The sequence below is a fragment of the Heptranchias perlo genome, chromosome 22 (assembly GCF_035084215.1).
Source record: "Heptranchias perlo isolate sHepPer1 chromosome 22, sHepPer1.hap1, whole genome shotgun sequence".
Lineage (NCBI taxonomy): Eukaryota > Metazoa > Chordata > Chondrichthyes > Hexanchiformes > Hexanchidae > Heptranchias > Heptranchias perlo.
Genome location: NC_090346.1, coordinates 13,013,463 through 13,027,023, shown reverse-complemented (window position 1 = coordinate 13,027,023; position 13,561 = coordinate 13,013,463). Strand labels below are relative to the sequence as shown.

The window sequence follows — 13,561 nt, the reverse complement described above, 5'->3', positions numbered from 1 at the left end:
ACTTAAAAAGCATCTACCGCCATTCAGTAACCAAAGAAATCAAGCACTCACAGTGATCAAGAAACACTTGCACACTCTGCTTTTCGTCTTACCATTTTACCAACGCACACAGGTTAAAGTTCATTTGCAAACGCCGTGCGAATGAGTATTGAGATCACATGCCCAACCACAGTGTCTATTACTCTTTTTATTTACTATTCCCAAATGCAGTTACCAATTAGCTACATGTGGCTAGCAGCTAATGTACAGTAACACTGGTCTAGCTTATCACTAACTCATTCCTGCCCATTTAATATTGAGCGGAAGTCCTATATTAATCCATAATCCTAAAAAAGTTATTGAACAACACTGCAGAATATTCATCCATCATCATATCTCCACTATTCAACCCAGACTGCTGCCTTGCACAGGTATCATTTACTTAATGTCCCAGGAGCACAGGAGCCATTGTGCTCTGTGGACTATTTGATCATTTCCATCTCTACCTAGTCTTATAACCACCAATAAACACTCAGCAGGTCAGGCAACATCTGTGGAGAGAGAAACCGAGTTAACATTTCAGTTTGATGACTTTTCATAACCACCGACCCCATTCCCAACTAAATGCTTATCCAGTTGTTTTTGAACAGCACAATTGGCCAATCACCCCTCTCCATCCACTTCCTTTGGAACATCGGAACCGGAGTAGGCCATTTAGCCCCTCAAAGCTGTTCCACCATTCAATTAGATCAAGGCTGATCTGTGCTTCAACTCCATCTACCCATCTTTGTTCCATATCCCTTGATACCCTTCCCTAATTTAAAAAAGCTATTGATCTCGGTCTTGAAAATTTCAAGTGATCCCCCAGCATCTAAAGCCTTTTGTGAGAGAGAGGTCCAGATTTCCACAAACCTTTGTGTGAAAAAGTGTTTCCTGATTTCACACCTGAATGGCCTAGCTCTAATTTTAAGATTGTGCCCCCTTGTTCTGGATCCCCCACCAGAGGAAATAATTTATTTGTATCTACTCTATCGAATCCTTCAATCATTTTGAATACCTCAACGTTCTAAACACAAGCCAAGTTTATGCAACCTGTCCTCGTAATTTAACCCTCTAAGCCCCGTCATCATTCTGATGAATCCGCGCTGTACACCCTTCCAAGGCCAATATATCCATCCTGAGGTGCGGTGCCCAAAACTGAACGCAGTGCTCCAGATGGGGTCTGACCAAGGCTTTGTATGATGGAAGCATCACTTCCTCACCTTTTTTGTATTTTTTTAAAATTCATTTATGGGATGTGGGCATCGCTGGCAAGGTCAGCATTTATTGTCCATCCCTAATTGCCCTTGAGAAGGTGGTGGTGAGCCACCTTCTTGAACCGCTGCAGTTGGTGTGTCTTTTTGTAATGGGATTGTACAACTGAGTGGCTTGCTAGGCCATATCAGAGGGCAGTTGAGAATCAAACACATTGCTGTGGGTCTGGAATCACATATAGGCTCTTCCCTAAAGGACATTAGTGAACCAGATGGGTTTTTAACAACAATCTGGTAGTTTCATGGTTACCATTACTGATTCTGGCTTTTCCAGATTTTTATTTAATTAACTGAATTTACATTCCTCAGCTGCCATGGTGTGATATGAACTAATTTCTCTGGATTATTAGTACATGCTTCTGGATTACTAGTCCAATAACGTAACCACTATGCTATCGTACCCAAGTCCAAGCCCTTTGGATTATTTTTTTATACCTGTGCACTAGCTTTGTGTACCTGGACACCCTTTACTCTTCCACAGCTCCTAGTCTCTCACCATTAAGAAAATATCCCAATTTGTCTTTCTCTGATCCAAAGTGGATGACCTCACACTTCCCCACATTGAACTCTGTTTCTTTGCTTTTGAGTGCATTCTGGTATACAAAGTGGCTTGTTACTGTACGATGCTGTCAATGTCGATCATGCCTTTCACTGAATGGAGTGATAGTTGGTTGATACCAACTTTTGTTTAATACTTTTAGTAACCATATATGGTCAGCAACACAGATCTAAGAGCTGACTTCAACTTTTAGCTCAGTGAGTGAATTACTGCATTGTGTGCTACCAAACTGCACAGGTCAGACCTGAGTAAGTTCTTCTCCAGCCAGGACGATAGTTGGGTGCTACAATTGGCCAAAGTGTCCCTTGGCTGATGAAGAAAAAAATCAACCAGGATTCCCCCTGCTGATCGTTCCTCACTGGTTCCTGCTGAAAAGGTGTAGGTGTGGACATTGGACGGGGAACAGGATCGGGTCCAACTATAAGAGCCCTATCCCCACCGTGGAATAGCTGGCCAACACTCGCTGGTTAAACTTGCACGTGAAAGGTGGCCACAGGTGAGGTACTGGGTGGTGACTAATGCCCATGGAGCTGCCTTCAAGAGAGGAAGGGAGAAAATCGGGGAAAAAGAGGGGGTTTGCTCCTACAGAATTTAACTTGATCATTATTTGTTTGTCAGCCATGGCTCAGTGGGTAGTGCTCTTGCCTCTGAGTCAGAAGGTCATGAGTTCAAGCCCCACTCCAGAGTCTTGAGCACTTAATCCACGCTGACTGCAGTACTGAGGGAGTGCTGCACTGCCTGAGGTGCCGTCGTTCGGATGTTAAACCGAGGCCCCGTCTGCCCTCAGGTGGACGTAAAAGATCCCTTGGTACTATTTCGAAGAAAAGCAGGAGAATTCTCCCTGGTGTCCTGGACAATATTTATCCCATAAGCAACATCACTAAAATCAGATTATCTGGTCATTGCCACATTGCTGTTTTTGGGACCTTGCTGTGCACAAATTGGCTGCCGTGATTCCTACGATACAACAGTGACTAGGCTTCAAAAAGTACTTCATTAATTGTAAAATGCTTTGGGATGTCCTGAGGTGGTGAAAAGTGCTATAGAAATGCAAGTCTCTCTGTCTGTCACTCCCTCCTAGTGATGCACCTTTCCCCAGGGAGAGTGCGCTCATGTTCCCTGTGAGCGTGTCCTTTATTCCTTGTAGGGAAATCTACTTCATCTACTCGGCACTAACTTCTTGACAGTGCTTATGAGATTGGGAATTTGCCGCCTTCGGGGGGGAAAGGAGAGAACGGGTGGGAATCGACCCTCCTAAGTCGGTTGCGTTGCAATGAATTTAAGGATGCTTTTTTGCATGGGGAGATTGGTGGTCGATTTGTGCTGGGAGTGATTTTAATTGGCTTTGCTATCATTTTTGTTGTGTTTGATCCTGGTTACTTACCATTAAAATGCTTTCTGTGTCCTTCCAGGCCACCCTGCAGTTCTGTGTGATTAAACCCCTGATGGCAGCCATCACCATTATCCTGCAAGTGTATGGCAAATATCACGATGGAGACTTTGAGTAAGTTGTCACTATTTGCTTTTGTAAAACATCTCATTCTGCAAGTGTAAGCTGTGGCTTTTATTACTGGGAACTTAAAATCTTTGTGCTGTTCCATTTTTAAATGGGGCATCCTCGGGGTGTAATGTGGGGTGCTGGCTTTGATACTTTGCTGAGGCCAACTAGAGTGAGGGAGTCGAAGCATTCTTGGGTTAATGACGACCTCTCGCAAATTCAGCTTCCCCTGGATAAGTTGCATATGTACCAAGTGACTCACCTCCTGACTCCCCAAAGCCTTTCCACCATCTACAAGGCACAAGTCAGGAGTGTGATGGAATACTCTCCTCTTGCCTGGATGAGTGCAGCTCCAACAACACTCAAGAAGCTCGACACCATCCAAGATAAAGCAGCCCGCTTGATTGGCACCCCATCCACCACCCTAAACGTTCACTCCCTTCACCACCGGCGCACTGTGGCTGCAGTGTGTACCATCCACAGGATGCACTGCAGCAACTCGCCAAGGCTTCTTCGACAGCACCTCCCAAACCCGCGACCTCTACCACCTAGAAGGACAAGGGCAGCAGGCGCATGGGAACAACACCACCTGCACGTTCCCCTCCAAGTCACACACCATCCCGACTTGGAAATATATCGCCGTTCCTTCATCGTCGCTGGGTCAAAATCCTGGAACTCCCTTCCTAACAGCACTGTGGGAGAACCGTCACCACACGGACTGCAGCGGTTCAAGAAGGCGGCTCACCACCACCTTCTCGAGGGCAATTAGGGATGGGCAATAAATGCCGGCCTTGCCAGCGACGCCCACATCCTGTGAACGAATAAAAAAAAAAAAAGTGGCTTAGTTCTTTGCTGTACAGAAGGCTAGGCTGGTACTACAGAGCTGTAGAGAAGTCCTCTACTCATTAAAGATACCCTTGGGAGATCGTAACTGAGAGAACCTTTCCTACAGTACAGACAGGGTGAAAGGCGGTATCTACACCTATTTGGGGCTACACAAACTTCTCTGTCTTGTTTGTGTACACTGTAAACTAGGTGACTCATACACCCCACACAAGTGGAAGAACAAGTACTTCTCTACCGTCTTGGGTGGGGTTGCTGTAGGGAAGCCGACTGATCCAAGAACACTAGAAGTCGTGAACCAAGACCGCCCGCATCTATAGGTGTCTGGTTCAGATTGATGGCCAAGAAAGCTGGGAGAAGGTGACCTCCCAACCCATGTGGCCAGAGCTGGTGACCCGAAGAGATGGGAGAGGGAAAAAATGGCAGACGGCAAAACTAGTGCATAAATATAAACGTATTTGTTTATGTATATAACATATTTATGTATAATATTTGTGTGTATTTATATTTAATGTTTAATATTAGTACAACTTCAGTCAATTGTTCTTGGCCATTGTGGCTTGCAAACAATCTGAGTCCAGATACAATATAATAACTCCATGTGGCTTTAGTCAGCCAACTAAGGACTAACATTGGACACTGATCAACATATCAGATTGTTCAATAAGAACATTGTTCTACTAGGCTTTACAGCTGAGCTGTTTGTGGCATGTTTCTACAATCTTCTAATATAGGTCGGAACAGGAGCAGGCCATTCAGCCCCTTGAGCTTGTTCTGCCATTCAATTAGGTCGTGGCTGATCTGTATCTTAACTCCATCTACCCGCCTTGGTTCCACAACCCTTAATACCCTTACCTAACAAATCTATCAATCTCAATCTTGAAATTTTCAATTGACCCCCAGCCTCAAAAAGCTTTTTAGGGGAGAGAGTTCCAGATTTCCTCTACTCTTTATGTGTAGAAGTGGTTCCTGACATCACCCCTGTGTGGCCTAGCTCTAATTTTAAGATTATGCCCCCTTGTTCTGGACTCCCCCACCAGAAGAAATAGTCTCTCTCTTTCTCTCTCTCTCTCTCTCTCTCTCTCTCCATGTTTTTCATAGAATCATAGAAAATAGGAGCAAGAGTAGGCCATTCGGCCCTTCGGGCCTGCTCCTCCATTCAAAATGATTATGGCTGATCGTCTAACTCAGTACCCTGTTCCAGCTTTTTCCCCATATCCCTTGATCCCTTTAGCATTAAGAAATATATCTATCTCCTTCTTGAATATATTTAATGACTTGGCATCCACTGCCTTCTGTGGTAGAGAATTCCACAGGTTCACCACCCTCTGAGTGAAGAAATTTCTCCTCATCTCAGTCCTAAATGGCATACCCCGTATCCTGAGACTGTGACCCCTGGTTATGGATTCCCCATCCATCGGGAACATCCTCCCTGCATCTAGTCTGTCTAGTCCTGTTAGAATTTTATATCTTCCGATGAGATCACCTCTCATTCTTCTAAACTCTAGTGAATATAGGCCTAGTCGACCCAATCTCTCCTCATACATCAGTCCTGCCATCCCAGGAATCAGTCTGGTAAACCTTTGTTGCACTCCCTCCATGGCAAGGACATCCTTCCTCAGATAAGGAGACCAAAACAGCACACAATACTCCAGATGTGGTCTCACCAAGACCCTTTACAACGGCAGTAAGACATCCCTGTTCCTGTACTCAAATCCTCTTGCAATGAACGCCAACATACCATTCGCCTTCCTAACTGCTTGCTGCACCTGAATGCTTGCTTTCAGCGACTGGTGTACAAGGACACCCAGGTCTCGTTGCACCTCCCCTTTTCCCAATCTATCACCATTTAGATAATCTGTCTTTCTGTTTTTACAATCAAAGTGGATAACCTCACATTTATCCACGTGATACTGCATCTGCCATGTTCTTGCCCACTCACCCATCTTGTCTAAGTCACATTGGAGCCTCTTTGATCATCTTAAACACCTAAAATTATTTTCATGAGGCTTTGAAAGCAGGGAAAAGGACGAAGAGGCAGAATTGATGGGGAAAGAGCTCCAGCAGCCAGGACATTGTGGCCTTAGGAGCTGTCACCAATGCTGGAGCAGGAAACAGGAAACAAATAGGCTGGTCTGTGAGGAGTGGGTACAGGGATGTAAGGCTGTAGGAAGGTCATTGAGGTAGGGTGTGGCAAAGCCACGGATCGATTTGAAGGAGTGGTTGAGGATCTTCAAGTCAATTGTAGGCAGGCGTTGAGTAGAATGAAATTCCCTGCAATTAGAAGTATGGGGCAGTACATATTGGGGCAGCACTGACACTGGCAGGAAGTTGAGGGTGTAGGGTTTTCCAATGGTCGTGGGTGCAGGTTCCGGAATGCAACTCCCTAAGAGCTTGTAGGTTTTCTTAACTCTCTCTTTACTGCTTTAGGGTACTGAGGTAAGGATCAACCGAGGCTGAAAACCTTTCTAAGTAATTGGTTTTATTGACATTAAAACCCAACAGTTTTACAGATAAAGATGCTTACAACCTTGGTCAGTAATTCAACTCTTTGCTTAGGATGGCTGAATTCTTCTGCTTCTGGAGGTTGAGGGGTTAATTCTCCGTTGACATCCTTCTTGGTGTTCTCCTGGTCTGTCTCCTTGAACTTGCTAAAGTGGCTGTTTATGTATCGTTCTTGCTGATGCAAAAACAATTTCTGATGTTTGACAGTTTCTCACAGTTTTTCAAGGCCTAGCTAGGCAGCCATCTTATCTTTAACCTCTCCCCTTATCTCCGCAAAAGTACATCGAATCTCAGTTAGCCTTCAACAGTCTGAAGCAATAATAATACCTTTCGAACGTGGTAGTAATCCAGGGTTTCTAGCCCATCCTTTTAGTTTCCCTTAAGACTGGTATTAAAAGTCCACATTGAAAAGTCCAAAATCCTACAAGCTGAGTTTCCCGATCTGTGCCATTCTGTTGTAAAGCAGAGACTAGGGGTGAAAAATCTGAATGAGTCTGTCCAGGGAGATCCCGAGCATACATCTGAGTATCTCTTACAGGTGGTATTGGCAGAGGTCTGAAAGATGCACTCTGGGGTATGGTGCACTCCTTAGGAAGAGCTTACATTTAAAACTAAAGGGAGTTAGAACGTTAAAAAGTGGGCCGGGTTGAAAATTCTTTTTTTTTAAGCAAATGTTTGAAAGTATGTGTTCACATCAGAAGCATCCAATCATCTTGTTGCTCGTTAATTGTGCACATTTCATTTCCACAGTGTGAGAAGCGGATACCTATATATCACCATTATTTATAACATCTCTGTGAGTCTCGCACTCTATGCTCTGTTCCTCTTCTATTTCGCTACCAGTGAACTCCTCAGTGCATTTGATCCTGTCCTGAAATTCCTGACTGTGAAATCAGTCATTTTCCTCTCCTTTTGGCAAGGTAGGTATCCAAATTTTAAAAACCTGTAAGACCTTTACTAAATGACCTTGTTGAGTAAAGAGGGGTAACAAGGTTATAAGGGACATGGGAACCTAAAATAAGTGAAGGGGAGGGACTTAGTGGATTTAATACAAGTTTTTTAAAAAATGGTAATGGTAAAAATAATGAGATGTAAGATAAACAAATCTCCAGGTCCTGATGGTCTCCACCCAGGGTATTAAAAGAAATAGGCGAGGAAATTGCAGGTGCATTAGTCATAATTTTCCAAAGCTCTCTAGATTCAGGAATTGTGCCTTTTTGGATTAAAAAATTGCAAATGCCACTCCATTATTTGAGGGAGGGAGGGAGGGAGAAAGAAATCAGGTAACGACCGGCCTGTCAGTTTAACATCAATTGTGGGGACGTTACTGAAGTCCATCATTAGAGACATAATGACTGAGCATGTGGACAAATGTCAGCTGATCAGAGAGTCAGCATGGATTTGTGAAGGGTAGATCAAGACTGACTAATCTAGTTGAATTCTTTGAGGAGGCTGCTAGCATGGTGGATAGGGTGGTGTCTATGGATGTTGTCTATATGGACTTCTAGAAGGCATTTGATGAGGTTCAACACAAGGGAACGTTATAAAAAGGGACATTAAAGATCCCATTGGCACTATTTGAAGAACAGGACATTCCTCAGGTGTCCTGGTCAAAAATCCCTCAACTAAATGCACCAGATCCAAATTAATTGGTCATTCATTTCTGCTATTTGTGGGACATTGCTGGCCACAAAATGGCTGCTGTTTGCCGATATAACTGATACTGCACTTCAAAGCAACTTGTATGTGAAGCACTTTGTGATGTTTGAGAGGTGTGATGAGGTGCTAATATTTGAATTCCATTGTTTTGAAATTAATTTAGAGTTAGAGGTATGTTTTCATACTGTTAATGCTGCACCACATTTTATTGTAATTGCTGACGTGGATTGGCTCAACGTTCCCTCAGGAATGCTGCTGGCGATCTTGGAGAAATGTGGAGTAATCCCAGAAGTCCAGATTATTGATGGCCATGAAGTCAGGGCGGGGACAGTGGCTGCGGGCTACCAGAATTTCATCATCTGCATCGAGATGTTATTCGCTGCCATTGCCCTCCGCTATGCCTTCCCTTTCCAGGTGTACAGGGAAAAGCGCGACACTGCACAAGGTAGGAACGCTCACTGCACTCTGCTCCAGCACCTGGCTGAAGGAATGTGTAGCGCAAAAGTTACCTGCATAGCCCCCCTCAATGATTAAAGGAGGGGTACCGAGTAGAATGTACCAGATTCTGTTCAAGGCACCAGATTTAGTTAACAGATCCCAGCTTGGGGCAGCAGTTGGCTGCTATCACAGTTGGTACAGCACAGGAGGAGCCCATTCGGCCCATCGTGCTGGCTCTTTGAAAGAGCTATCCAATTAGTCCCACTCCCCTGCTCTTTCCCCGTAGCCCTGTAAATTTTTTCCCTTCAAATATTTATCCAATTCCTTATTGAATCTGTTTCCACCACCCTTTCAGGCAGTGCATTGCAGATCATAACAACTCACTGCATTAAAAAAAAAATGTTTCCTCATGCCGCCTCTGGTTCTTTTGCCAATTACCTTAAATCTGTGTCCTCTGGTTACCGACCCTTCTGCCACTAGAAACAGTTTCTCCTTATTTACTCTATCAAAACCATGCATGATTTTGAACATCTCTATCAAATCTCTTAGCCTTCTCTGTTGTAAGGAGAACAACCCCAGCTTCTCCAATCTCTCCACATAACTGAAGTCCCTCATCCGTGGTACCATTCTAGTAAATCTCCTCTGCACCCTCTCTAAGGCCTTGACATCCTTCCTAAAGTGTGGTGTCCAGAATTGAACACAATACTCCAGCTGAGGCCTAACCAGTGTTTTATAAAGGTTTAGCATAATTTCCTTGCTTTTGTACTCTGCCTATATTTATAAATTGTAAACAATTTTACAACACCAAGTTATAGTCCAGCAATTTTATTTTAAATTCACAAGCTTTCGGAGGCTACCTCCTTCCTCAGGTGAACGATGTGGATTTCATTTTCACATCGTTCACCTGAGGAAGGAGGTAGCCTCCGAAAGCTTGTGAATTTAAAATAAAATTGCTGGACTATAACTTGGTGTTGTAAAATTGTTTACATATATTTATAAAGCCAAAGGATCCCATATGCTTTTATAACTGTCTTCTCAACTTGTCCTGCACCGTCAAAGATTTGTGTACATAAACCCCCAGGTGTCTCTGTTCCTGCATCCCTTTAAAATTGTACCATTTAGTTTATATTGCCTCTCCTCATTCTCCCTAACTATAATTGACCCCTGCTCCCCTGAGCCAGAGCAGTCGGAAAAACCTACCTCTTCTGATTACTGTCTCTCTCTCTCTTTGAGAGAGAAAAATAAATGAATGTCGGGTGAGAATGATATTGAGCTTGGCTCTGATGCCCATCAAGGTTGAAAAGCCTGCCAACTTTCACGGTCCAGACTCCTCTCGAAGAATGGGCACTTGGCTAAAATACCGAAGAGCTGCCAGTCTGTGCCCAGGGAACCATACTCCTCAATCCCGAGTCCATGCCTTTTGATAGAGGAGAAGATTAAGAAACGACACCGAATTGTTGCTTACAGAGTAGACCCTTAGAATCTTGCAGCACAGAAGGAGGCCATTCGGCCCATCATGCCTGTGCCAGCTCTTTGGAAGAGCTGTTCAATTATTCCCACACCCCAGCTTTTTCCCATAGCCCTGCAAATTAGTCCATCTTTAAGTACACGTCCAATTGCCTTTTGAAAGTTCCTATGGAATCTGCTTCCACTGCCCTTTCAGGTAGTACGTTCCAGATCTTAACAACCCTCTATGTGAAATTTTGCCAATTATTTTAAATCTATGACCCCTGGTCACTGACCCACTTGCTAGGGCAAACAGGAAGAAACTGTTTCCTCTATCAAAAGTCCTTCATAATCTATCAGGTCTCACCTTAACCTTCTCTGCTCTAAGGAGAACATTCCCAGCTTCTCCAATCTCTCCACATAACTGAAGTCCCTCATCCCTGGTAAACCTGCTCTATACCTTCTCCAAACCCTTGACATCCTTCCTAAAGTATGGTGCCCAGAATTGGACACAGTACTTTGGTTTGTCATTCATTCATTCCTCTTATCCTTGGTAGGGTAAGACTAGCTGGATAAGTTACGTGGAAGAGTCTTGTACACGCTGTGGATAAAAGCCCTGCTCAGATCGCAGTGTGAATGTGAGGAGGGGAATATCCCAAAGGCTGTGAGGATTTTGTTTTTTCAGGACTGTGCTGACTTTTCAAGTCTTTTTTTGGTCTTTATTTTTGGAAAGTGGGAGACTAGAGACTTAAAAAAAAAAGTGTTTTCACATCCGGGAACACAAATGACTTGAGACGCTAACCCTGCAGTACCTCCCGACTGAATGGACTCTCCCGCCTCTTATCCCTCCATTTGCTGGGAGTGGCTGAGATGACAGAGGCCAACGGCCGCTGGGCTTCATGCTGTTGATGTGTGATTAATGCTGGTTTAAGTTTGCGAATGTGTAGCTAGTAAGTACCGTTTATATAAAAACAACACAAGCTTCACTGTCTTGAAGAATGCACTTCAATTTTCTCCAAATATCTTCCTTCTGATCTGAAGGCAGTGATTCCCTGGCTAACAGCAGCCTTTGCTGCCTCACTTAACTGGCCATTCCTCCGGCACGAGCCTTGACAGTGAGAATTACATAGAATGTACAGCACAGAAACAGGCCGTTCGGCCCAACTGGTCTATGCCGGTGTTTTTATGCTTCACATGAACCTCCTCCCTCCCTACTTCATCTCACCCCAACAGCATAACCTATTCCTTTCTCCCTCATGTGTTTATCCAGCTTCCCCTTAAATGCATCTACACTAGTCGCCTCAACTACTCTGCGTGGTAGCGAGTTCCACGTTTTTACCACTCTGAGTAAAGAAGTTTCTCCTGAATTCCTTATTAGATTAATTAGTGATGGCAGGCTGTTCACTGGTGGTGATCCCAGCCTTGCATGAGGCTGACCCTATCCCCGGCTACTATACTGGCACTTCTCGGAGGCTGGTGGATAAGAATTGGTGGTTGAGAGTCTGAGAGTTCTCTCCTTCATACCCAGTTTTGAGCACAGAGACACTGATCCAATTGCGTGGTCCCATCGCAGTAGCTGAGACCAGCTAATTCGAGAAGACGTTTCCTTTTGAGGGGGAATCCAAAACTAGGGGTCATAAATGTAAGGTAGTCACTAATAAATCCAAAAAGGAATTCAGAAGAAACTTCTTTACCCAGAGAGTGATTAGAATGTGGAACTCGCTACCACAAGGAGTGGTTGAGGTGACTAGCATAGATGCATTTAAGGGGAAGCTAGATAAGTACATTAGAGAGAAAGGAGTAGAGGATATGCTGATAGGGTTAGATGAAGTAAGGAGGGAGGAGGCTCGTGTGGAGCATAAACATAGTTGTAAAATCTCGCTTAAAAAAAGTCATAATAAGAATAAAGCCGGACGGACCACCCGGCATCAGACCACTAGGCACGGGACACGACGAAGGCAAACCAAGCCCAATCGACCCTGCAAAGTCCTCCTCACTAACATTTGGGGACTTGTGCCAAAATTTGGGAGAGCTGTCCCAAAGACTAGTCAAGCAACAGCCTGACATAGCCATACTCACAGAATCATACCTTTCAGCCAATGTCCCGGAATCTTCCATCACCATCCCTGGGTATGTCCTGTCCCAGGGATGGTGATGGAAGATTCCGGGACATTGGCAGGACAGACCCACCAGAGGTGGCAGTACAGTGATATACAGTCAGGAGGGAGTGGCCCTGGGAGTCCTCAACATTGACTCTGGACCCCATGAAATCTCATGGCATCAGGTCAAACATGGGCAAGGAAACCTCCTGCTGATTACCACCTACCGCCCTCCCTTGGCTGATGAATCAATCCTCCTCCATGTTGAACACCACTTCGAGGAAGCACTGAGGGTAGCAAGGGCACAGAATGTACTCTGGGTGGGGGACTTCAATGTCCATCACCAAGAGTGGCTCGGTAGCACCACCACTGGCCGAGTCCTGAAGGACATAGCTGCCAGACTGAGCCTGCGGCAGGTGGTGAGCGAACCAACATGAGGGAAAAACTTACTTGACCTCGTCCTCACCAATCTACCTGTCGCAAATGCATCTGTCCATGACCATATTGGTAGGAGTGACCACCGCACAGTCCTCGTGGAGATGAAGTCCCGTCTTTGCACTGAGGACACCATCCAACATGTTGTGTGGCATTACCACCGTGCTAAATGGGATAGTTTCAGAACAGATCGAGCAGCTCAAAACTGGGCATCCATTAGGTGCTGTGGGCTATCAGCAGCAGCAGAATTGTATTCCAGCACAATCTGTAACCTCATGGCCTGGCATATTCCTCACTCTACCATTACCAACAAGCCTGGGGATCAACCCTGGTTCAATGAGGAGTGTAGAAGAGCATGCCAGGAGCAGCACCAGGCGTACCTAAAAATGAGGTGCCAACCTGGTGAAGTTACAACTCAGGACTACATGCGTGCTAAACAGCGGAAGCAACATGCTATAGACAGAGCTAAGCGATTCCACAACCAACAGATCAGATCAAAGCTCTGCAGTCCTGCCACATCCAGTCGTGAATGGTGGTGGACAATTAAACAACTAACGGGGGGAGGCAGCTCTGTAAACATCCCCATCCACAATGATGGCAGAGTCCAGCAAAAGACAAGGCTGAAGCATTTGCAACCATCTTCAGCCAGAAGTGCCGAGTGGATGATCCATCTCGGCCGCCTCCCGATATCCCCACCATCACAGAAGCCAGTCTTCAGACAATTCGATTCACTCCACGTGATATCAAGAAACGGCTGAATGCTCTGGATACAGCAAAGGCTATGGGC

General features: G+C 44.9%; 1 protein-coding gene across 1 annotated transcript in view; it reads left to right on the top strand.

Annotated features, from left to right (window-relative positions):
- The window catches only part of tmem184a (transmembrane protein 184a), a 38,618-nt gene that overhangs the window by 22,596 nt on the left and 2,461 nt on the right, over positions 1-13,561 (top strand). Inside the window, exons 6-8 of the mRNA XM_068002942.1 lie at positions 3,264-3,355; positions 7,448-7,617; positions 8,604-8,801. Coding sequence (XP_067859043.1) covers positions 3,264-3,355; positions 7,448-7,617; positions 8,604-8,801 — 460 coding nt within the window. The remainder of the gene's footprint in view (positions 1-3,263; positions 3,356-7,447; positions 7,618-8,603; positions 8,802-13,561) is intronic.